Raw genomic sequence first — 22,420 nt, forward strand, 5'->3', positions numbered from 1 at the left:
ACTTAAATACAACTCACGAGGAAGCCTTATCCCGCCAGGCTCTGGAAACACACATTTCTTTTCGAGTGCGTTTAAAACCTAGTTTTGTCGCCCGGAAGCCGCCTGACCACCCTTCACAGAAACCGACCGCCGCCGCCATGGCCGACGAGCTCGACTTCACCACGGGCGATGCCGGCGCCTCGTTCACGTACCCTATGCAGTGCTCGGCTCTGCGGAAGAACGGCTTTGTGGTGCTCAAGGGCCGCCCCTGTAAGATCGTAGAGATGTCCACTTCCAAGACGGGCAAGCACGGCCACGCCAAGGTGAGCGGCCTCGGGTAGGCTCGGCAAGCCTCAGTCTTGTTTCACAGCCCTGCGGCTCCCAGCCCTCGCAGCGGTATCACGCTCTCCTGCGTGGCTAACCTAGACGGGAGGGTGTAGCGTTTCATTTCGCAGCGTTCTGTATCCCGCCTTTGCCTTTCTCGCAGCAGTGTCACGTGTGTGTCTGCACTCTAGAGCTGGCTCAGGGATGTTCGTTAATGTAAAGTGTGAAGGGTCGAGGACAAGGGGTGGGTGGTTTTTTTCACCCAACTTGTTAAAAAGCTTTAAGGATGATAGTGCTAAAGCCTGTTTTTGTAGTGGGGGTAGAGCAAGTTCTGGAAGGGGGCTGATGAAATCACTAGGGTGTGGTTGGGTTGTGCTGTCGCTACCCACCAAAACACTTTGCTGTCTGCCTGGGCTAGCAGACTTTCACTATTGTAGCGCTCAACTTAAGCACTTGTACTCAATTCAAGCACTTACTCGAGGAGCCGTGTTTCTGTTACGTAATCCAGAGGAGCTCAGCAAACACTCGTTGCCTCTGTGGGCCTGCTCTAGCCCTACTTTGCTGTCTTGCCTTGCTGTTGCTTTGCTTTTTTCAGCACTGAGTGAGGAGTATCTTGCCCCTCCTGTGTCTCAGAAGGGACATTCTTACCTGCTGGCTGGGGCTACAGTCCTGCCTAAGCAGTTGACTTATGTATGTAGCTGTCCAGAGCTCAGACCAAGGCTAGACTCTCCCTTCAGTAATTCAGCAACACTTTATAGTGGGTATAGTAGAGTTTAGAGACAGATCTGCTACAAGCACCAACTAGTGGTATTTATAAGTTTCTGGACCTTGTATGATACATGTAGGTGGGCAAAATATTTAGGATTTATCAAAGCTAGAGTATACTAAGCCCTTGCCAGTATTTTCCTTTCTCCCACCTCTTGCTTTTTTTATGGATTATTTTAGATCCAGTTCTCTTAAGAAGTGGTTGTGAAAGGGTTTGAGAAGGCTTGTAATCCAAGCACTAGCTGTAGGGAGCAGCTACTGCTAGCACCAAGGCAGGTGGGAGCTGCTTTAATCTCTGTGCATGACCACCTCTTCTCTTCCCCTTAACCTTCATGTTGTCACCAACACTGTTGTGTTTCTCGGTACTGAAAGTTCTGAGTTTTCTTAAACACTGTGTACTCTGAGCTCTAGCTTGCTGCTGTAACACTACAAACAGCTATGGACGGTAACAATGGCTGATCTTCATTCTCATGTAGTGTTCCTATAGTATGCTGTGAAAAGGCATGAAAGACCCTCTCTTGGTGCTTGGGCTGCTTTCATACCACAAGTAAAGGCTCTAGGCAAAAGCTGGTATTACCCACAATCTCTTAGAAAACTGTGTGGAACCAGCAATACTGATGGCAGTGGCATCTTCTAGGCATTCTCTAGGACCAGCAGTAACTGATGGTAATTTTCTTCCCTTGTAGGTGCATTTGGTTGGTATTGATATCTTCACTGGTAAAAAATATGAAGATATTTGCCCATCAACTCATAACATGGATGTTCCAAATATCAAGAGGAATGATTACCAGGTGAGTTAACAATCACTATGTCCTCCCACACATTAAGAGGCTTTATACTCCTAATACCACACATAAACTCTCTTCATCCCAAAATCTGCCTCAATTAATTAAGTACTGTTGTCAGAATTAAGGGAACTTGCCTGTATAGACGTGACGTTGCTGAAATCCGCATTTACTAAATTCTTAAAACTCTCAGGCTTACTGATGGAGAGCTCCTTACTGTACTAATCTCATGTTACAGTAGCATTCTTTAGAAATGACAAGTAATAGACAATTCAGAACTGTGATTTTTCTCTAGTTCATGTTGTAAGGTCACTTCTTTATTCTTTGTGGTACTGGCATCCTTTAGAATTTAGAGTTTATCTCTGCTACGACTTAATATTAGTTAAAGGATAATCAGGATCTTGCTTCAAGTAAATTTGAATCTAAGCATATATTTATATGCTTAGATTCATTTAAAATTCTGCCCTTAAACAGAGTAGATGAAATAACAAGACAGTTTAAATGGCATCTGATGCCAATTCTAACTTGCTACAGTGCTTTCTACTCCTTGTGTGGAATAGTTGTTCTCAAGTAATTTTGGTGCTCCCAGCTCTGTACTGAAATACATGTATGCAGGGAACTTGGCAGACTTCTGTAATGCATTCTGTGATACAGACAGTTTGCTCTTAAAAGCAGCATGGTTCAGGTTCTCAGTTGTAACATATCTGCTATCTTCCCATTGTCTTGGGACTAGTTCTGGCCAGGAACTGATACATCAGCCTCAGCTGGGACACTTCAATTCCTCGACAAAGCCAAAAATCGCTGTGTTAGCAACTCAGAGCTAGTGCTGTTTGAATAAAGTGTGACCAGCCTTGTGCTGGAGTTCAGACCTTCCAGGAGATTCTTAATGTTGGTGATCTTTCATTGTTCTTGAGTCGTCACTGCTTCTGAAATTCTTGCTGTTTATCAGACTTGTCAGGGTTGCCTTTTGGGTTGACAGTTGTGTCTTCCAAGTTCCCTAACCTGCTCTGTTGAAATAGCTGCTACCCTTAGCCCAGCTTTTCAGTTAGGCTGGAAACAGCATTGTAAAAGTGGCCCAGAGCTTGGTGGATGTTCCCTAATTTATTCATTAGCCTTTAATGTAAATGATGGTATCCTGTTGTACAAATGAAGGTATAGAAGTGTACATACAGGTCAACTATTGTGTACTTTGTGTGCTTTGTAAAAGCAGTGCTGTTCAGTGAACAGCATTTCAGTTACTGTTTCTAATTCATAGATGTAAAAAGCTGAACTCATGACCTGGAAGCAGGACCTTTTACAAGGATGGGTTTTGCAGTGCCCTGTGTACTAAGAAGTAACCAGCAGGGTTCTGGTGGTTTTTGATAGCAGACTAGCTTTTGCTACAGTTGCTCTAGATCAGCTCTCTGAGTTGTTGTTAAACATTGACTTAAATTAGGTCCTTAACTGTTACACAGTACTAAAGAATTAATGTAACAGGTGGAGTTGACTGCTTTCTGCTTATCTTCAGCTACTGTCTACTGGTGGCTACTGATGTTAAACTTACTAAAAGTGAAATTCTCTTCACAGCTGATAGGTATTCAGGATGGGTATCTCTCCCTGCTGACAGAAAGTGGTGAAGTTCGTGAAGATCTAAAGTTGCCAGAAGGGGATCTTGGCAAAGAAATAGAAGGAAAATTCAATGCCAATGAAGATGTGCAGGCAAGTATAGATGGCAGACAGGACACATTATGGTTAATTCTGCTTGAGAAGTCATACTTTGATATTGACCACTTGTATCTCTGTGAAGGGTGGGTAGAGAAGCAGGGAAATTGGTTCTTCGAAATGCAGAAGGACTTTTTTTGTACTGGTGCACTCAGTATGGCACTGAAGCCTGGCCCAGTTGTCAATAAGACAATAGGTGTAGCTCTGAAATATCTAGATAAATCCTAACAGTCCTGACCACACAGTGTGGATTGGAGCCTCCAGGCTTTCTTAATTGCTGACAGGTGTAGAGTTTTGTGACATAGTCTGGGTAGTCTAATTTGCTGTTAGCAAACCTGTCTGCAAGTAGCTCTGCAGACTACAGTCTGTGCTGGACCACACCTAGTCACTGTCTAGGCTCTGTTGCAGGAGCTTGTTTCTCTTCCTCTGTGGTATGAACCTCAAGCTGCTGGCCAAGGCAACATGGCAAAGGGAAGGCAGTAGAAGAGCAAATTGGTAGGAAGGGCAGGTACTGTGGATATCTTTCTAATGGCTGAATTTTTACCAGCTTCAGCTTCTGTTTTTCTTGAGAGATGGGACAGATGTTAAAATATGAAAATCTGTAACTTCCTCTGGCAGAGGTTGGAGCTTACTTATTTACCTTGTCTTTTCTTTCAGATATCTGTCATAAGTGCAATGAATGAAGAATGTGCTGTAGCCATAAAGCCTTGCAAATAAAGAGGATCACCAGGCTCGGGCAGCTGCTCAGGTCTGGACAAACCACAGATCTATAAATTTGGTTCCTATTGTCACCAAAGCTCTGGCCTTCACAAGCAACCTCATTTCTTTTTTGAATTGTTAAAAAGCAGTGCTGGATTCTGGATTAGTGTTGCAGGCTAACTGGCAGTTTTCAAAATCACTGAGATTTTAATTCCTTAATCATAACTATTTTAACATTCCTGTGGGTTTCAGCTATGGATCTGAGAAACCAATCAGGTGTTACTAGTGAATATATTTTTATTTGCTTGAGCAAAACAGTGTTTGTCTGTATGAACAGACAAAATACAGTATTCAGGGGCTTTTAGATAAGCTGGTAGGTATCTAGGATTATAAAGTGACCTAGAGCACAAATAGTATTTTTCTTGACATGTTTAGGTAGAACTGACGATAAAACAATAAAAGTAGCTTTTTTTTTTTTTAATGCTTAAGTATTTTGTGGATTGGGACTCTTGCAGAACTGTAGGTGCCAATCGCAACTTTTAGACCAAGAAACTCAAGTGATCAAAAATGCCAGCTGGCTTGACCAAGCCCCAGTGGCCATGTGCAACTTAACTGTATTACCTCTGTTTTCTTCTTTGCCAACTTGTTGGCTTATTTTGATGATAAAATGGTGTCAAAAGCCTACCTGTGGTTTAGGCAGGCAGTTGGAATATTGGGTAGATGAGACATAGATAGGTCAAGGGGACACAAAGGTGAGAACGGATGTTAAAGCTATAGACTTTCACTCGAGGCCTTTGTCAGACTTGAAAAAATAAAATAGTTCAATTGCTTTCCTTTATTTTATTTATCTTAAACTATAAAAGGGTGACAAGCTCCACGGAAATCTGTTGCAGTGCTTCCAGCTTTAGATTTTAATCTTCAGGTGTAGACCATATTTTTGTAGCACAGGGACCACGGGTTTTCTCAAAAAGTGGGACAAACTGTAGCATCGAGCCTAAACTAAATGCATGTGATTCTTTTTAAAAAATAAAACTATGGTATTTTCAAACTATAGACTTTACAGACAATACTGAACAACCATGGCTTAACTATAAAAGTAAGTAAATTGCTACATAGTTATGAAAGCTAGCTCCCATCCAGAGGCGTTATGAGTCACTGAAACATGCATGCATGCCTCTAGTTAGTAGCTTAATGGGCAAACACAAGGCTTCATAGCAATAGTTAATGGAAGGATAACTAGTGTTCCTGTTTAAGGCGTTCAACTTGAATTCTAAAACTTGGTGACTCTTCATGAGTGGGAAACTCTTAGTCTGTGGTTCAGACCTCTCTTCACAGTTGATAAAATTGCTTCATGAGCTTGCCTTAAGCTTCAGTGGCTGTTGGCTGATTGAGGATAACTTTTAAGCATGTAGCATTCTGCCCTGGATACATGCTCCATTCACAGTGGGCCGTGAAAGTCAGAGGTCATACTCCTGTGAACTGTTTAAAATGTTTTCAGCTTAATAGTATATACTCAATCCCCAGAGGGCTCATGGCAACTGTCCTGAACTGCCCTTGTACATACTATGGCAGGGCTTAGCAAATCTTGGGGGCCTAATGTATATGGCGAAAACATGTGTTTTCTACAGGCTTCTTGTGACAGGGAGAGCAGTACCAGTGAAGGTAAAGACAGCAATAAATATACTCTGGTAATAAAGCACAGTTACCTGGGACACAGAAGTAAGAGACTGCCACATGCTCTTGCCTAGCACAACGCACATTGCAGGTGAACTCTATAAAAACGCCTGGATTGAAATGGCAAAACTGCTTAAAAAAAACACCTGTAGACACAAGAGATTGAGATGCATTCAGAATAGTTTTGACATGCATGCTGAATAGTTCAAGCTAGTCTGCACTGTGCTCCTTTGTTTCTCCATTGAAAAAGTACCTGAAAGACAGGCTCTGCGGGCTTTGGAGGTGATGGTGAAACCATTGATGGTATTGACAGCAAGGTGAGCTGTGTGGGAAGTCATAGGTTGCTATGGCAAACTAATGCAAGTTCTAATGCTATCACTGTATTACAAGTACTTACAATATGCTTGAAAACTGCAAGACTCTGATTTGTCCCTGTTCTGGTAGTGCTTTAGTTTACTTTCAGGTGCCTGTCTGTCCTCTAAAACTTTGTTGGAAGACAGGTATTTGATGCCACTGGCCCACAGTCTGAGCATTAACTTAACCTGCGAGCTCTCCAGGACAAAGGCTGGATTTTGTCCTGTTCCTACAAGTGGGGTTCTGGTCTCACTGGAGTTTACAGGTACTACAGCTATCTAAAGATAAAGGTTTTATGACCTCCAGCTTGCTGGAAGAGCCTTCCTTGGGACTTACAGATGTCCTTCTATTGCAACCTTCAGTTCTGCAAGATTTAAATGATTAAGTACTTCATTATAGGTTTGTTCTTATATACTTAGTTGTCTTTTGTGAAGCACTTCGAACACTATGGAAGTGCAGAGCATTTGCTTGTCATGCATGAAGTTTCCCATAGTTAATAATACATAAGCATGAGTTAAGCATAATCGCAAAGTTTCAGTAAGGTTAAAAGTTGCTTCTAAATTAGAACATGTATTTGAGGCATTTTTTTCCAGAGTAAGATGTTTCAGTTTACTGTCAGAATTGTTTGCAACAAACTTTGTGATCAGTAGTTCATATAGACGCGTATTTTTAAGATCCCTAACCAAATGCTTAGGGAAGTTCTCCTTTCATAGCTTTACTTTAAAACAAATCTTACTGATGTACTTGTTCTGTAGTACTGTCTTAACACTTAAATTGTGTCAAAACTGAAAACTATAATCTTCTAAAACCTGATGGCAATTGCTTAGAGTAAAGACTGTGAAACCTAGGAGGTAAAGAAAACTATTCCCAGTTCAAATAATGCATTTTTTTAATGGCTCCAATTCACTGAGTTTCTCCTACTAATTTACAGAATTGGGAAAACCGCAGTGTTTCCTGCCTCAAGTGTTGGCAAGTAATACATTAAGATTTCAATAGATCCTTCTAATTTTTGCTTATAATGGTGGTTTTTCAACTAGGCTCTTGCTAGTTGAGCCATGTTCTCAGGGCTGTTTTTTTTCTTAAGAAGTTAGCTGAATTTTGTTTTGACGTAACTGCTTTCAAGCCTCTTGCAGGTTTTTCTAATCCACAGTGTATACAGAAATGGTGCACGATCTGTAGTTTCAAAATACAGGTGATTTTGCATAATCTGTAAAGAATTCAAACTTGTTGACAGTTCAGACTCTTATGGTTACTGCAGGTCAGTCTCACAGAATTCAGAATTCAATAAATCCCACTTTTTTTTTTGGTTGAGTAATTAGAATGTAGTTTGTTACAGTAGAACTAAACTTCAGGAGAAAAGGACCTTGTTAAGGATATTTCAAGTATCTCGCTTATACACAGAGAATGTTAACGAAGGTGTTGATCCTGGAGGTGTTGTAGTGGGAGCATGGTGGAGCATTCTGCAGTCTGGTGTGGGCATGCCAAGATGGGCAGAGGCCTCTCCAGCACCTACAGTCTGGCCCTACAGTATTTGGCATCTGAGAGTAACTTGGTTTGTGAGTTGAAACCCGAATGTTTGCTGTGTATTGCTGTATCGCAGAAAACCCCTGCTGTCCTGTGCTGTATATTTAAGCGTTATTGTTTGGTGTGGCTTTCAGAACTCTGGGGAAAGAGGAATGATGGTGATGACTGCTTTTCCTGGTGATGGTGAAAACCAAGCCCTGTAACTGGTGTGAGCCGGGAGCAGCAGCCCTGGTGGTTCAAATGTGTGTGTGTTTTGGAAGCTGTATTGTTTTCAACACCATGCCAATGATCAGGGGAAAGATGTATGTTCACTGTTTTGCTCCAGAACTAATAAAGATGTCAGTGCTGCGGGGATCTGGGTTGCTTCAAGGCTGAGTGCGTCGGCAGGCTCCTGCGCTGACCTGGCTGCAGTGAGAACACTGTTGTCAGCCCACGCGCCCGGAGGAGAGCGGCGCGGCCAGCGGGTTGTTACGAGAGCAAGAGAACCGCTTGCGTTCCTGTCCTACAGAAATAAAATCAGAACTCAAACACACGGCTGCCTCCTTCATTCGATATTGCCGCCCCGCCGCGAGCGTAACATGGCTGCCGAGGGCGGGCTCCCCCTCCCAGCTGCCTCTGGCAGCGCAGGCGCTCTGCGCCGCTTGCCTGCGTGGTGACGTCACCTCCGGGACTATAAAAGCGAGGCGAGCCGTTCGCTTCTTCCTTCCTGCGGGAGCGTGGCGCGGTAGCATGGCACCGGTGAGTGCGGGCCCAAACACAGGGGGCGGCTGGGCCGGGCCGCGGTAGCATGGCACCGGTGAGTGCGGGCCCAAGCACAGGGGGCGGCTGGGCCGGGCCCGGCCAGGCGGTTTGATGACCTCGCCGTCGCCTCGAGTGGTGGCCGGCGGGTCCCGGGCCGGGTGAGCCGGCTGCGGCTAGTCCAGCTGCCCAGGCGAAGGCCCTCTGCCGTGTCCCGCGCTGATAAAAGCTGCTGGTGTGGGTGTTATGGATAATGATGGGTGTTCTTCCGGTGTTCTAGCAAAAGGACAGAAAATCAAAAAAATCCATCTGGAAGTTTTACCTTGACTTGACCCATCCTGTGGAAGATGGAATCTTCGATTCTGGGAATTTTGTAAGTCGTGGTTTGCTCATACTCCTGGTGCGCAGTTTTTATTATAACCTTAGTACGATATCTGGATCCCAGCTCAAAAGTTACATTTTAAATTAGAAAATCAACAGCTGTTCTTTAAAGTATTGGTGCTTTTGAAAGCTTAGTTGTATTTATAGTTAAGATGGCTTATACTTGTCCATGAATAGAACTGTTTTAAATTAAATACTGGTTTAGCCCAGGCGTGACTTCTTTAATTGCACTCTGTAGAATATTACTGCATTGTAAATACTTGCTATCGGGACATCAGTAAATGGTGATTTTTTAATATTGCTATATGGCTAGGGTCCCTTCCCTAGTTCACATCTAGGGTGCCATTCCCTAGTGTTCTATTCCTTTAATGTTGAAACAGGAACAGTTCCTAAAGGAGAAGGTTAAGGTCAATGGAAAAACTGGAAACTTGGGCAACACTGTTCATATTGAACGCCTGAAGAACAAGATCACGGTGACATCCGAGAAGCAGTTTTCTAAAAGGTTGGCATATGTTTCCTTTTGTTGTGGTTGTGATTTTGAGCAGTGGTATATTGAACATGATGTGCTTCAGATACATACAGAGGAGGTGTTGGCTCAGACCTTCATAGTGCTTGTAGATGTTTGTGGAAGACATAATTCAAACAGATCTCTAGCATTAGATACCAAAAAAACCTCTGCTTTTTAAAACTTAGGGCTTGAGTGCAAATTAATACTCTCTAATATAAGCATAGTAATACAGAGATGCTTTGTATATGTTGTTAGAAGTGTATCAAGGAAAGATAGGCTTTTAAAAGCCATGCTGTGTTCATATAATGGGTGGCTGTTTCATTACTTGCTTGGTTGTATTAAAACGTATGTGTATGCAGTACATGCTGTTGCAGAAGAACCTGTTGAGTCAGATGGAGCGTTAAACTGCTCAGTGTGTTAGGGTGTGCAGTGGATGTGTGTGCTGATGAGAGGTTCCTTCCTAATGAGCCATTCCTTCCCTGCAACCCCCCTTCATTTGTTGATACAGATACACAAGTATCTGTCCTGTTAGACCAAGGTTTAGAACCACTTCTCAGTGCTTTTGAGTTACTGGCATTGTGCTGTGTAGTCAGAAAGCATCAAATAGCAAATTCATAGGTACCTGGAATGAAAGTACCCTGTTATATATGGTGATTTTTAATGAATGGATATAATCAGTGTGTTGGTCCCCTCCTGGAGCCATGTCTTGAATGGAGCGCAGACAGCAGTAAGGGTTGTTAAACAAGAGAGTTGTAACATATAATTACTGTTTTTAAGGTACCTAAAGTATCTCACCAAGAAGTACCTCAAGAAGAATAACCTGCGTGACTGGCTTCGTGTTGTTGCATCTGACAAGGAGACCTATGAACTACGCTACTTCCAAATCAGCCAAGATGAAGAAGGATCGGAGTCTGAGGAATAATTGAAGCTTAGCTTTGTACTACATGCAGTGTACAAAAGACAAGAACATCTATTTATAAGAATACTTAACTTATTGGTGAATAAAGACTTTGTACCCTGTTTGACAGATCATGGGTATAGTTTTCTAGCCTTTTTTCTAAGTTCTAATTAAAAACCAGCATGGAGAATTTTTTGATTTGCAGTTTTCCTTCCACTGTTAGAAATCAGAGCTGCTCAGTGTGGTGTCAAGAGTCCAAGTAGAAAAGGACTGAGCCCTTCAGCCAGTATGAATGTAGGAGGACAGTGACATCAGTGTTTAACCGTTTTGGTAAAAATAGAGCTTCCTGTGACTGGAAGTACCAGTTTGTTCTGCTAATATATGTGAAGCTAATGAGACAATATTTAGTAAAAGTTTAATTCTGTTTGTTTAAAAACAGGGTTATGAATTTTTATAATAATTTTTTATTCTGTGTGATTTATTCAAGTCTTGAATTGGTTGTAGCACAGTGTTGAAGTCTGGTGTTAGTAATGCTTTATTAATATCATAAAGCGAGGATCCATGTAGGCTCTGATACTGAACTTTGAGCTTGAACAAATCTGCTAGTTTAGGCTGAATTGTGCCAACTAAATTGTTTCATTTTCTGGTGATTTTTTAGTAATTATTTCAGCATTGTTTTTGCTGGCAAATCTCTGAGACAGACTATTTAGAGAGTTACAAAGCACAAAGCAATGCATTGACAGTCGCATGACACCCACTTGCTGTACCTAAATCTAAAAACTACAGAAGGGGAGATGAATGTTAGCAGCAGCCTTAGGGTTTTCTACTTGTCAATGTCTGTTCCTGAAGGGTGGCCCAGGGAGAGGAGAGGAGACAGTAGCGACTTGTGTAATCTTTGCCATATTGATGTGTGTCATTTTGCTGTTTCAGAGCTAGCTAAAAGCAGTGAGTCTAACTGGCAGCAAGGCTAAGGATTATTTCCAAGGTCCTATGTACTGAGCTTTATATGCTTCAGTGGAAATAAAACACCTGAAGTCCTGGCCTGTGATCTGGAGCACTGGATAATGCCAGAGCACTGCCGTGAGTATCCCTATTTGAGAAAAATCAATCAAAGCAGAAAATAAAGGTGGTTATGTTCTTCCTGTTCTGGAAGAACAGAAGATTGCTAATGCTTTTAGAAAGTAGTTATGTAATACAATATAGATAATATATATAACTGTGTAGTTATATAATGCTGCCTGTATTGAGCAGACAGCATTGTTTTCCACAGTAAAGCTACAAATAGTTGAAAACTATCTGGTCTGGTTTTGCTGCACTAAGTTAAGCAAAGGGCATGACTGACAGTTGTATTTCAGAATCCATCCCCACCTGTTTTTTCCATAGTTGAGCTTTTATGTGACACTATATCCTGAATGCTAGACTGACACAGCAAAGCTGCTCTGATTAAATGGAACCAGCACAAACAAAATTGGAGCTAATGGAATCATGTTGCCTAGTTGTTCTTCCTCCTAAAGCAGGCTGGCATCTACCCATGTAGTTGTATGGCCCAGCAGATACAGATTGTCTGTAGTCAAAAGACGTGAAAACAAGGCCTGGGATTTCAAGCAAAGCTACTCATTTCATAGCTGGGGTTGGAGGAAAACTGCCAAGGCAGTCATGTGTGTTGTATTACTCACTGAGCTTCACTGCAGTGACGATGGAGTCTAGGAATTCCTTTTCTGATGCTTGACAACATGGAAAACTTGAAAAACCAAATTCCAAGTTTCTTGTAAGTGTGGATCCAGCGTGTTTTCATAAATTTAGAAACCTTTTCCTTCCTGCATCTTCAGATACCAGTCAAGCATCTTTGTTTTATTGCTGTGTTGTCCAAGCTGTGATAGCTGTATCCTGAGGCCTGTCTGGCTCTATGCTTCTGAGCGTGCAGGCTGTTAGAGCTTTCTCGGGCAGTTAGGGATATTGAGTCATGGGAAATCAGACAAGCTCTGGAAAACACAGTGATTCTTTCCTAACTTCATGTATTTCACAGCTGAAGGGGGCAGATGTAATGCAGGTGGCAGGCAGGAAACAGACCTTGTTCGCATAAAGTAATTAATACTATAAAATTAATGCTATAAAATAACCAGTTTTGTTCATCTTTGTTTAGAAAGTTAAAAGATCCTGAACAGCTTGAAAACCGACAGAATTGACAGAATTTTCCATATTTAGTGCTGGACAAGAGCCCAGAAAAGCCCTGCTCGGAGGACTGGGCTGTCCTCATAGCTGCAGAGACACGCTCCTGTGTCAGCCAGGCAGTGAAGCTGAGGGAAATACAATGCACCCACAGCATGAAGGCTTCACAGAGAACCAGGGCTGCTGCAGAGTTTAGTCCCCAGGGCTACATAGTAACATGCTCTGGGTGCTTTAGGATTTCCAAAAGGGATAAGCACAAAATGCAGCAGGAAGGAGTGAGTTATGGAACACCACTCTGATGCACCTCCACCCAGCTGAGACCCCTAGTCCACCAAGCCAGCACTTCAATTTGCAAAGGAATAATCATTGCAAAGCACCAATTGAACCGGTAGCACAGCAGATGGGCCAAGGCCAACACCTGCGAGCTCAGGGCTCAGGAGAACAGTGTCACTCTAACTTTTACATGGCTTTAATACAGCAAATTTTTTCAAAAATATGTTAAAATATATTAAAAATATGTCTATATTCTCACCCCTTTTTCATTTAAAGTTTCTCCATTTCATGTAAAATACTTTCACTGCTCTCCTCCAAACAAAACAAGTTTATGAGAGACCTCCCACACATGGAAAATTTCAATGTCTGGCAAATAAAAAAAAAAAAGCAAACAAATTTCTAAGCCTAAGAGCTACACGGCTGTTGCCAGAGCAGCAGCACCACCACATAAGCTGCTTATTATGAGCACACAGAGATGTTCTTTTTCTTCACCATCAGTCTCCATCACCCTTCCTGCAGCAAAACTATCACTGATTTCCAGTAAAGAAAGAGCAACAAAACCCACAGGATGTCACCAATCGTAACACCACTAATAAAAGGTACTTCTACATGTTCTTGTATACCCATATGCTTTCTGTCCGTCTGCCCTTCTCACCTATAGACCCAATGAAAACCAGCTTTAACATGTACCCAAAAGCAGCAGGATCAGAAATAAAGAGGTAAATAATAGCAGGAAATACGTGAAAAATGTTTTGGGGTACTATGTCTACAACAGACCCAGCATGTGTCGGATATTGAAGGAGGCACAGACTCAACATATTCACATAACATCAGCTCAAAGTAATTGGAGACAGAGAGGCCTGTGGAAAAATAAATAATAATGGCTTCAATGTACCCAACAGCAGGAAGCAAGCTTCAGTGGTGGGAGTGATCCAATTACACCAAATAAAGACAAAAACACATAACAATTATTTCTTTTTAAAGATAAAAAGAAAACCCTGAGATCAGAAATGTGCAGATCTAAAAGGCCTTACAATATTGAAAGTAGTCTTTGTCCCATGAGCTTTAATAGCTATGTCAGATGAAGTGTCTTGTCTGATCCCAGTCCCATGAGCAAGGGTCTGTGATTGCCATTAGCAGGTAACGACTGATACCTGTCACAAGGACCACTCTGAGCGGTTAGATTCATAGGCGCAAAAGCCATAACACAGTGCTGCGAAAGCCAGGAGAAGGAGAAACATAAGTCAGAGGCACCAAGGAAGCTCCTGGGGACACATGGAAAGACCCTGAGGTGGAAGAAGGTGGCATCAAGACAAGCTGGAGCAGATGTGCGCCCCCAGACAAGGCTGGCTGGGAAACACTTCAGCCATCAGCATGTTACTGCCTGTGATGGCAGGTCCTCCAGGGAGAGCTCATGTGAGCCAGTGCTGCACAGTGTGGTCACCCACCCTTGCGGGCAGCACAGAGCTGCAGGGGCTCGGCAGGGATTTCTGTAAGCAATATCCTATTCCAGCATCTAAATCCAGCAGGCATCTCCTGCTGCTAGCCTCCGGATTGCTGCCCAGCTGTCCCACCGACACACGAATGCCTAATTCCTGTGGCGCGTACATTCTTGGCAGGATGCTGCCATAAAACCACTTCCAGGCTTGCCTTGGCACCTTAGCTGCTATTTGAGCCCTAACTCGTGCTAAAGCTGCTGCTTGAGGGAAATGCTGTTGCAGAGCACAGACCATAGGTGGGAGGAGCAGCCAGGGCCAAGCTGCTACCAAATGGCCCAAACACCCTTCAGGCATCTATAACATGACCCAAACACCCTTCAGGAGTCTACAACATGACCCAAACACCCTTCAGGCAGGATGCTGTGAGGCCCTCATGGAGGCAGCTGGGGGGGGGAGGGAGGGGGGAGTCGAAGGGAGGTGTTTTCATGTCCCCTTCAAGCCTGGAAACTGCAGCTTTTGCCCCTCTATCCCTTTGCTCTGGGGGCTAATAGACTCACGAAGTGCCAAAGAGCCACCAGCTGGGAAAGATTTTCCATTGCTGTCCATCCATGCTGAATTTAAACAAGCGCTTGAGAGAGAAATGTTTTAAAAGCCTAGTAACAGATCTTTTCTGTTGTTTTTTTTAACTAGGTAGTTTAACTTGGCAAGACAGTTCAAACATCCCATCCCACAACAGTGCGTGATTTAAGTCTTACCTTTGTTACAATGTTCTTGCCATCAGGTTAGGAGTTTGGTTGGGATTTTAAATGGGAACGTGGGTCAAGGAGCATTTTTTTTACACAGTGGCCTGATCACTGTGCCAATGTTCCCCATGCACTGACGGGATGCTTTGAGCCAAACCTGCAGGTGCCAGAGCTGACAGCATCAGGATCTTCTTAATTGCTGGCAGTAGGTCAGGAAGATGGAAGATGGCACTAAATAATAAGTACAGTAAGGTGCACAAATAGCAGAATCGAAAGCAAATGACTAAAATGCATTAGTTTGATGCAGAAGGGCAAGATGCTTCAGGGTGCAGCGCTGCTGCCAGCTCTGGTGGGAGCCACCCCAGCTGCCCCTCTGCTCCTCAGCAAGGACAGATAAGGGGTGTTCAAACATCCTTCTTCCTAACTCGGTAACATTTCCCAGCAAAGCTGCATTCATCAGTCTTCACCCTTTTAGCTCATTTAGAAAATATTTACACTGCTGGAAGATAACAGCCCTGAGACAGGGGTAGCTTTGCTGACACAGCAGGCTGGGAGCTTCCAAGCTTCCAAGCTTCTCCCCAGCAGCTGTTTTGGGACCCCTTCTCCTGCCCCAGCCTGGGATGCTGAGACCCCTACAAGGGGTAAATACCCTCACCTGGAACTCAGCTGCAGCAGGGCACTGTGAGGCTGGTGGAAATAACTTGCAGAGCCCGGGGGTGGTCAGCAAGGGGCAGCTGAACTGGGGTGATTAGTCTGAAGCCCAAAGCTGGAGGGTCATGCCATTGCTCCTGGCTGCACATCACCCACCTCATAGTCCAGGGACCTGTTTTCTTCCTCATGCAGGTTTTGGGGCAGATGGTAATATGCTGGAAGCAGGGATCAAATCTTTTCTCTGGACAGCCTCAGGAGCAAAGGAGCAGGGATGCTGCCGTAGAGCATCACAGGGAACATCAACCCTCTGGAGGTGATGGGTGTGCTGCCGCATCTTCCACACAGTTATAAGTGTGTTCCATGAGAAACTATACTGAAGCTGAAAAATACTAATGAAAAACACTAATGAAAGCCAACCACAGGAGCCCCCTCATTACACTATCTTTGCTGTTAAATTTAAATTGCCCCAGTGTTTGCTTTCAGGCCTGCCAGACCCCACTGACTTGGCTGACAGGTTACAACTCGATCTCAAGAGGTCTTTGCTAGCAGTGCTGCAGTGAAGAAACCTAGAAGGGAGCTAAAACTTGTGGTATTGGCTCAAAGTCATGAAGTTGAATAATTAATTATATCTTACTCTGGCATTTAAAGGAATGGTATTTCCCAGCTCTTCTTGGCAGAAGAGTTAGACATTAATTAATTTCTTAAATTAAAGTTTCAGGAAATCATGTGATGGCAAGGGCTGAAATTTTAAGCTAATACATGGTAAAAGTTGTAATGGATCTGACCGAAGGTCCTGGACCTCAGTGCCCTCACTTCAGAGGGGGGCAGGAATAGGAGGCAGCATCAGCAGTACCCACCAGACTGCAGCAGCTCATGGTTAGGGACCTTTCAAGCCAGAGCTGGCATCTATATGTTCAATAACCCTCACTAGATTCCTTTCCTACTGTAAATTTGTTCAATTATTTCTCCAAACACCAGTTATTGCCAGGCTTGCAGTTACACAAAACCAATGTATCTGTGAACTCAGCAGAAGAAGCAGCCAAATAAAGCAGGCATGGTCTGAAGATGATATGAGCGCTGCTCAGCAGGCAAAGGAGGAATGAACAGGGAGGAGCATTATCTGCCTGAACACTCCTGGCTCTGGCTGCAACCCTCTCGCCTCCTCCATAAGCAAAAGCACATCCATTCATTAAAGTACGGTTGAGTGCCCCATTTCAGGCACAGAATGGGTGGGTTTTCCTGCCTTTGCCCTGCTGCAGACCACTTGGCCCTTTGGAGGAAAAAAGTCCTTAATTAATTTTTGCCCAGGATTAATTTGATCCTAAGTGCATGTGCAGAGCCCGGGGCTGGGCACAGGGAGTGAACATGACAACGGACGAGGTCTTGGGTGATATCGTTTAGTGTGAGGTGTCCCTGCCGATGGCAGGGCAGTAGGAACTCAACGATCTTAAGGTCTTTTCCAACCCTAACTGTTCTATGGTTCTATATTAAAACCATACATGTATTTATATAATTATTATATATAATACCTACTATTTATAACAACACATATAGATAACGTATAAATAAAATATATAGATATGTAGATTACAGGTATATATTATACATAGATATGCACATAAAATATTTTATATTATACATATTTTTTATATACATGTGTGTGTATACATGTATAATTACTAGGGAAAGTGACTTTCAGGGGATAGGAATGATGGCAGCAGTGTGTTGAAAGGACTGTACCGCATCTGAGTGCTGAGCCACCACAGGGCTCCAGACTCCATCAGGGAATGTAATCACACTCTGTAATTGCACACTGCGGCCACAGAGGTATAACCATGTGTTTGGTGGCAATCCTGAGCACCACACCTTAGGTCTTGGATGAGCTTTATAGCACTTGGAGGTTACAGGAAATCTGCTTTTTCTCAGTGACTTCTGACCTTCAAACCCACCCTGGGAAGCTCAGGAGAGCTCTTTTCCTCTCCCCTCCAAACACAATAAAGAAGCATCAAGCAACCAATGTTTTTGCAGGTGCAGAATTATCTGTTGGGAGAGCAGACTGCAGAGATCATGATATAAAGCTGCAACTTTTCTGCTCACCTTTAGCAGGAAGCCTGTGATCCAAAAATCAGTAAGGCCCCTGAAATCAGAAACTGGGCAAACCCCATAGCTTTTGTTTCAGTGAATTCTGGGGGCCTTTCTGAATCTCCTTACAACGCAATGGCATCAGCAAGGGTGCCCTGGGAGGGGTGTGCAGCATGGTCTGCCTACCTGCACGCGTCTGGGACACTCTTTGTCAGAGTGGGATTGCTGGGACCCAGTGTAGAAGGGGCATTTGGCTGCTGTACACAAAACCTTTGGGGAGAGCTCTGCTTGCTAGTCAAGAAATTACTGATGTCACCTGCCTAATTCCTTTGGGTATCTCGTGTTGTACGCAGCAAAGTAAAAAGGGCCATGACTGTAAGAATACTTATGTATGCCATCCTGAGATTTGCTAAGCCTAGGTCGGGGCAGGGGGGTGGAACTAGATGATCTTACAGTGCTTTCCATGCCAAAACATTCTATGATAAGCCTCAAAAGCAGTTGGGATGCCTCATACCCTTTAAAAAAAAATGGCATTTCTGTGCCAACCTCCCCCCTTGTGTCTCTCCTCACTGGCAGATCATGAGAGACTGAAATGTCCTTCATTTAGAGTAAGCATGATTTAGCAACAACTAAAACATCGGTGTGTTACCAGCATTGTTCTCATACTAAAACCAAAACACAGCACCGCACTAGTTACTAGAGAGAAAATCGACTCCATCCCAGCCAAAACCAAGACTCAAGATTTAAAACACAGCATTTGAAGACATGCTGGTCTGCAAGAAAATGCCTTCCTGGAAGCCAGGGCTGGGGCTGGCAGGGCTGGCTGCCCATGCTGAGCAGCGTAACCCTGGTCTGGGCTGCAAACCGAGCAAGCTGATGAATTGATCACAAACAACTCGTGCAGCAAGAGTTAGTTGCTGAAATGCTACAGTGAATAATATCAAAGCAATGCACCTAGGGAGTTGCAACTGACAATCCATATGAGGCAACAAGCGCTGTTAACTCATTATTTACCCTGATATTTGGGGCAGCTCTGTGGTTTATCTTTCAATTTGAAATTCACAACATGACTGTTTATCTGAACTTGGAAGCAGAGGTTAAGCAATGCTACAGTCATTTTTTCACTAAACTTCCTTATGGTGTGACAGCATATCTGATCCATTGCTCCCGCCAGGGTGTGCTAACAGGAGAGCTAGCTTCCAAAATGTAACACACAGCAGCAAACTCCATCTCCACTACACAAGGGGAAGATCAAGGGAGAAGATCACATTTTGCCCTGAATACCTGCAGCTGTGTCCTGCCCAGGACCCCGCACTGCAAACAGATGACCCAAATCACCTGGCTCCAGCCTGGATGGGCAGCAGCTGATTGTCCAGGCTTGGCCCTTTCAGCAGCTGGGATCCAAGACACCTTTTCCTCACTCATGTTGCTACTTGGCTGCACCAAAATACTGTCTCACTTGTACACTGATGTGAAGTTGGAAACTCATAGTCTAGATCTGAGCAAAATGCTTACTGAGAATAAGCTGATGGGATGATCCAATTTACTTGCTGAAGTAGCTGCCCCAGAGTATTGCATTTATGGGAAAGCACACATCAGTGTGTACATCCTGTGAGTAAATGATGAATGTCCAGGATCAAGAGCTGGAGGGAATTGTTGACAGACTAGTTCTTGGTTGATTAACCAAAATCAAAGCATTTCTTGGAAACATAAATCAGGAAGGTTTCTTCCCATATCTGTTTCCCTGGGCAGTTTATCTCACTGATTGAAAGTTACTATTCTTCCTAAAACTTTAAGCACCCAGCAGACACAGGAGTCTTCCCAAGGTGGTTCCTGGCAATGAAGAGGAGGCATGGGAAGATCTGTGACCCAGAAAGGCTGGTCCGAGTCCAGCTGCATCCCAGCAGCCCACTAGCTTCAAATACCTAACCAGAACAGTGCAAGGGAGTTTCGTTGTCATGTTTGGCAGACTAAATCCCTTGAAAAGGCCACACATCTACAGTCTGGTCACACAAGCTCTGTTTGCCACCTCACCAGCAGAGACCCCTCATCCGTGTGCCATTCTGTGCTGGCTGCTGTCTAAAATCGAGCACAGATGCCAAAAGATGCTTCATCATCTACTAATAGGCAGTTCTTACATCCCTGCCATCTGTTCACTGCCACAGCCCAGGGAGCACCACAATGCTGCAGTGTCATGCTATGGTGGCTATCAGCAGCCCTGACTCTGGTGGGCAGCAGCAGCCTCCGGAACAGCAGTCATTTGCTTTGTAGAGATACCCGAGGACATGGTCTCGTGTCCTGAGCCCAGTCCTTCCAACACAGTGCAGAGGTTTCCTCACATGGCCCCATAGTCACACAGGAGGAACTGTGTCCAGCAAATGCCACCATGTCCAGCTCTATGCCTGGAGCTTCCAGCTGGCTAGAGTTGTGGTAGATGTACCAAGAAACCTCTTGGCTTTGTGCTGGGAAATATTTAAACACCAGCTTTTGTATACACTAGGGATATTTAAAATATCATAATGAACTTAAGCTTGTTAACCCTTTCCCTGAATGAACTTCCCAATCCTAGTTGAGTAAGCATGGCATGGGGAGATCGATGTGATGCCCACTGATATCCCTGGATATATCAGCACTTCACATGCAGGTTTCATTGCTAGAGCCAGACTATATTAAATCAGTTTCTCTAACCTATGTGCTCACCACTGAAAGAGATGATTATGCCTCTCTGATCCTGAATCTGAGGGAGCAGGATGAATGAAAGATGGTTGATTACCCAGAAGATGAAATTTCCTTATGCCCACAGTTGTATCTCCGTGACTTCTTTCAAGGTCTTCACCAACACAATTTAGGTAGATGCACCATGAGTTCAGAAGCATTGCCCTGATGAGGGACTATTTGCTGTAATTTGTTTTGCAGGCACTTAGAAAAAGCAGAATAGGAAGAAATGGGGAGAGCGCCTAGCAAAGTAATGTGAAAATGGAGCCTCTGGCAGGCTCCGAGATGCACACTTTTAATACAGTTAGAGCATGGAGAGAGGATGATGGACCCTGGATCTGAAGTAGCCAAACTCTACTTGTATTTTTTTTGCACTGTGAAAGAAGTATTGATACATCTGCACTTCTTAGCTCTTCTTACAGCCAGGGAGTGCAATGAAATATCACAAGGCAGAGCTGAACACCCTCTTTGCCAGCAGTCACCAGCAAACAGTGCCTGGTGTTGTAAGGGAGCACTCCTGTGGCCCCCAGCATGCAGCCTGGCTGTGCATCCCCAGCAGAACATGCCCCAGGGCTAAGGCTCGCTCTCCATCGACAGTGCCGGCAGTGGGAATGCTCACACTGGTCTGGAGCTCACCAGCTCTCAACGCCTGGCTCAGGCACATGTGTCTGAGCGCATTGAGTTCAGGTCCTGCCTGCAGGAGAAGTTATTCATTAACAGCCTTTCTGATCAACACTCTCAAAAAATGGCTTGTTCCAAAACAGCTTAATCTGTGTGTGATCTACTTTGACAGATGGCCCTTGGACAGGCTGTGCAGGCAAGAGCTGACCCACCATGCCCGACTTCCCCATTGGTGCCAGCTGCAGCTCATGTCCTTGTGCCTGCAGTGTCCTTGACAGTCGGTGCCCAGGATTCAGACAGCCCAAATGAAGACAACAGCCATGTGCTCCACTTGTGAGGGCAGCTTTGCTCTATGACACCCCTAAGGAAGGCTGACTGCAAACAAGGAGCCCAGCAGAGACACTTCCAGCACAATGACCCCCAGCGCCTCTGCTGGAGCATCTGCCCTGCAGTGAGCACTCAACTGCTTTGGAGTGAAATGAGCTATAAAAACCCACAAGAAAGACAAAACTTGCCATAATCTGGACACAGCACACTGTGCTGGAGGAAGGAGCTCCTCTATAGCGCAGCCTCCACTACCTTCATTCCCCTCTCGGTTAAGTCAGTGATTAAAGCTGCAGGTCTGAGCACAGACTGTTCCAAAAGTGACTGATAAATACATTACAGCTGTGATGAAAATAGATTTTTCTTTTCTGCCTCCCGTACGTATAAAATATGAATTGGGAATTCATTAGCTATGAGCTGCTGCAAAATAGCATTGCTCTTGAAATTTTCAGTAGGCTCCTGTCTCCAAAGGACCCTGGTTAACTACAGACAGGGCAGAGGGGGTTTTCAGTTTTTTAAAATGTCCTGGAAAGGACCATTAGCAATTGCTTACAGTTTCTTTCAGAGGCTTTTCAATTCCCATCTGCAGACTCTAGGCGGAGATACAGAGAGCGAATCTGCAGCGGTGTTGAGTCATGAAGGAGCAAGTGCTGTATGCTCGGCTGCTCGCAGAGGCAGGAGTGGGGAGGCAGAAGGAAAAGCACTGAGGAAAGCAAGTTGTGACTGTGGCTTAGCAACGTCTCGGAGCCCTCCTGCGGGATGCTCAGCAGCATTCGTCCTTGGGACCTGCTCAGGTTCCTCAGCTCCACCCAAGGGCCAGTAAACCTCAAGACTGCTTGGGGACACGCTTGTGTAGCCTGAACATTGTCAGAGATGTGGGGCTGTTGCCCCCGTTGAGAAGGCATGCGTCCACCCAGGTGGGCTGTGCTCCGTCACTGTAACATCTGAGCAAGGTTTTGGAGGTATAGGCACCGATACAATGGGCAGAGGCAGGAGGGGTAGGACAGTTGAAGGTATAGGGACCCAAACAATGGGCAGAGGCAGGAGGGGTAGGATGGTTGAAGAGGATCTGG

At 44.4% G+C, this 22,420-nt stretch overlaps 2 protein-coding genes across 2 annotated transcripts; both read left to right on the top strand.

The window, feature by feature from the left end:
• Positions 1-132: 132 nt before the first annotated feature.
• On the top strand, positions 133-8,159 carry EIF5A2 (eukaryotic translation initiation factor 5A2). The gene is made up of 4 exons (XM_057411526.1): positions 133-302; positions 1,755-1,859; positions 3,420-3,551; positions 4,212-8,159. Exons 1-4 carry the CDS (start codon positions 138-140, stop codon positions 4,269-4,271), a joined length of 462 nt encoding a protein of 153 aa, XP_057267509.1. The 5' UTR covers positions 133-137; the 3' UTR covers positions 4,272-8,159.
• Positions 7,768-10,521, top strand: RPL22L1 (ribosomal protein L22 like 1). Its single transcript, XM_057411564.1, has 5 exons — positions 7,768-7,825; positions 8,314-8,543; positions 8,824-8,916; positions 9,305-9,426; positions 10,210-10,521. The coding sequence occupies exons 1-5, from the start codon at positions 7,768-7,770 to the stop codon at positions 10,352-10,354; spliced, it is 648 nt and encodes a 215-aa protein (XP_057267547.1). The 3' UTR covers positions 10,355-10,521.
• The last annotated feature ends 11,899 nt before the right edge of the window (positions 10,522-22,420 follow it).

Source organism: Pezoporus wallicus, unplaced genomic scaffold, assembly GCF_028554395.1.
Source record: "Pezoporus wallicus isolate ANWC-B61680 ecotype Strahan unplaced genomic scaffold, APGP_CSIRO_Pwel_v1 contig_6899, whole genome shotgun sequence".
NCBI classification, from domain to species: domain Eukaryota; kingdom Metazoa; phylum Chordata; class Aves; order Psittaciformes; family Psittacidae; genus Pezoporus; species Pezoporus wallicus.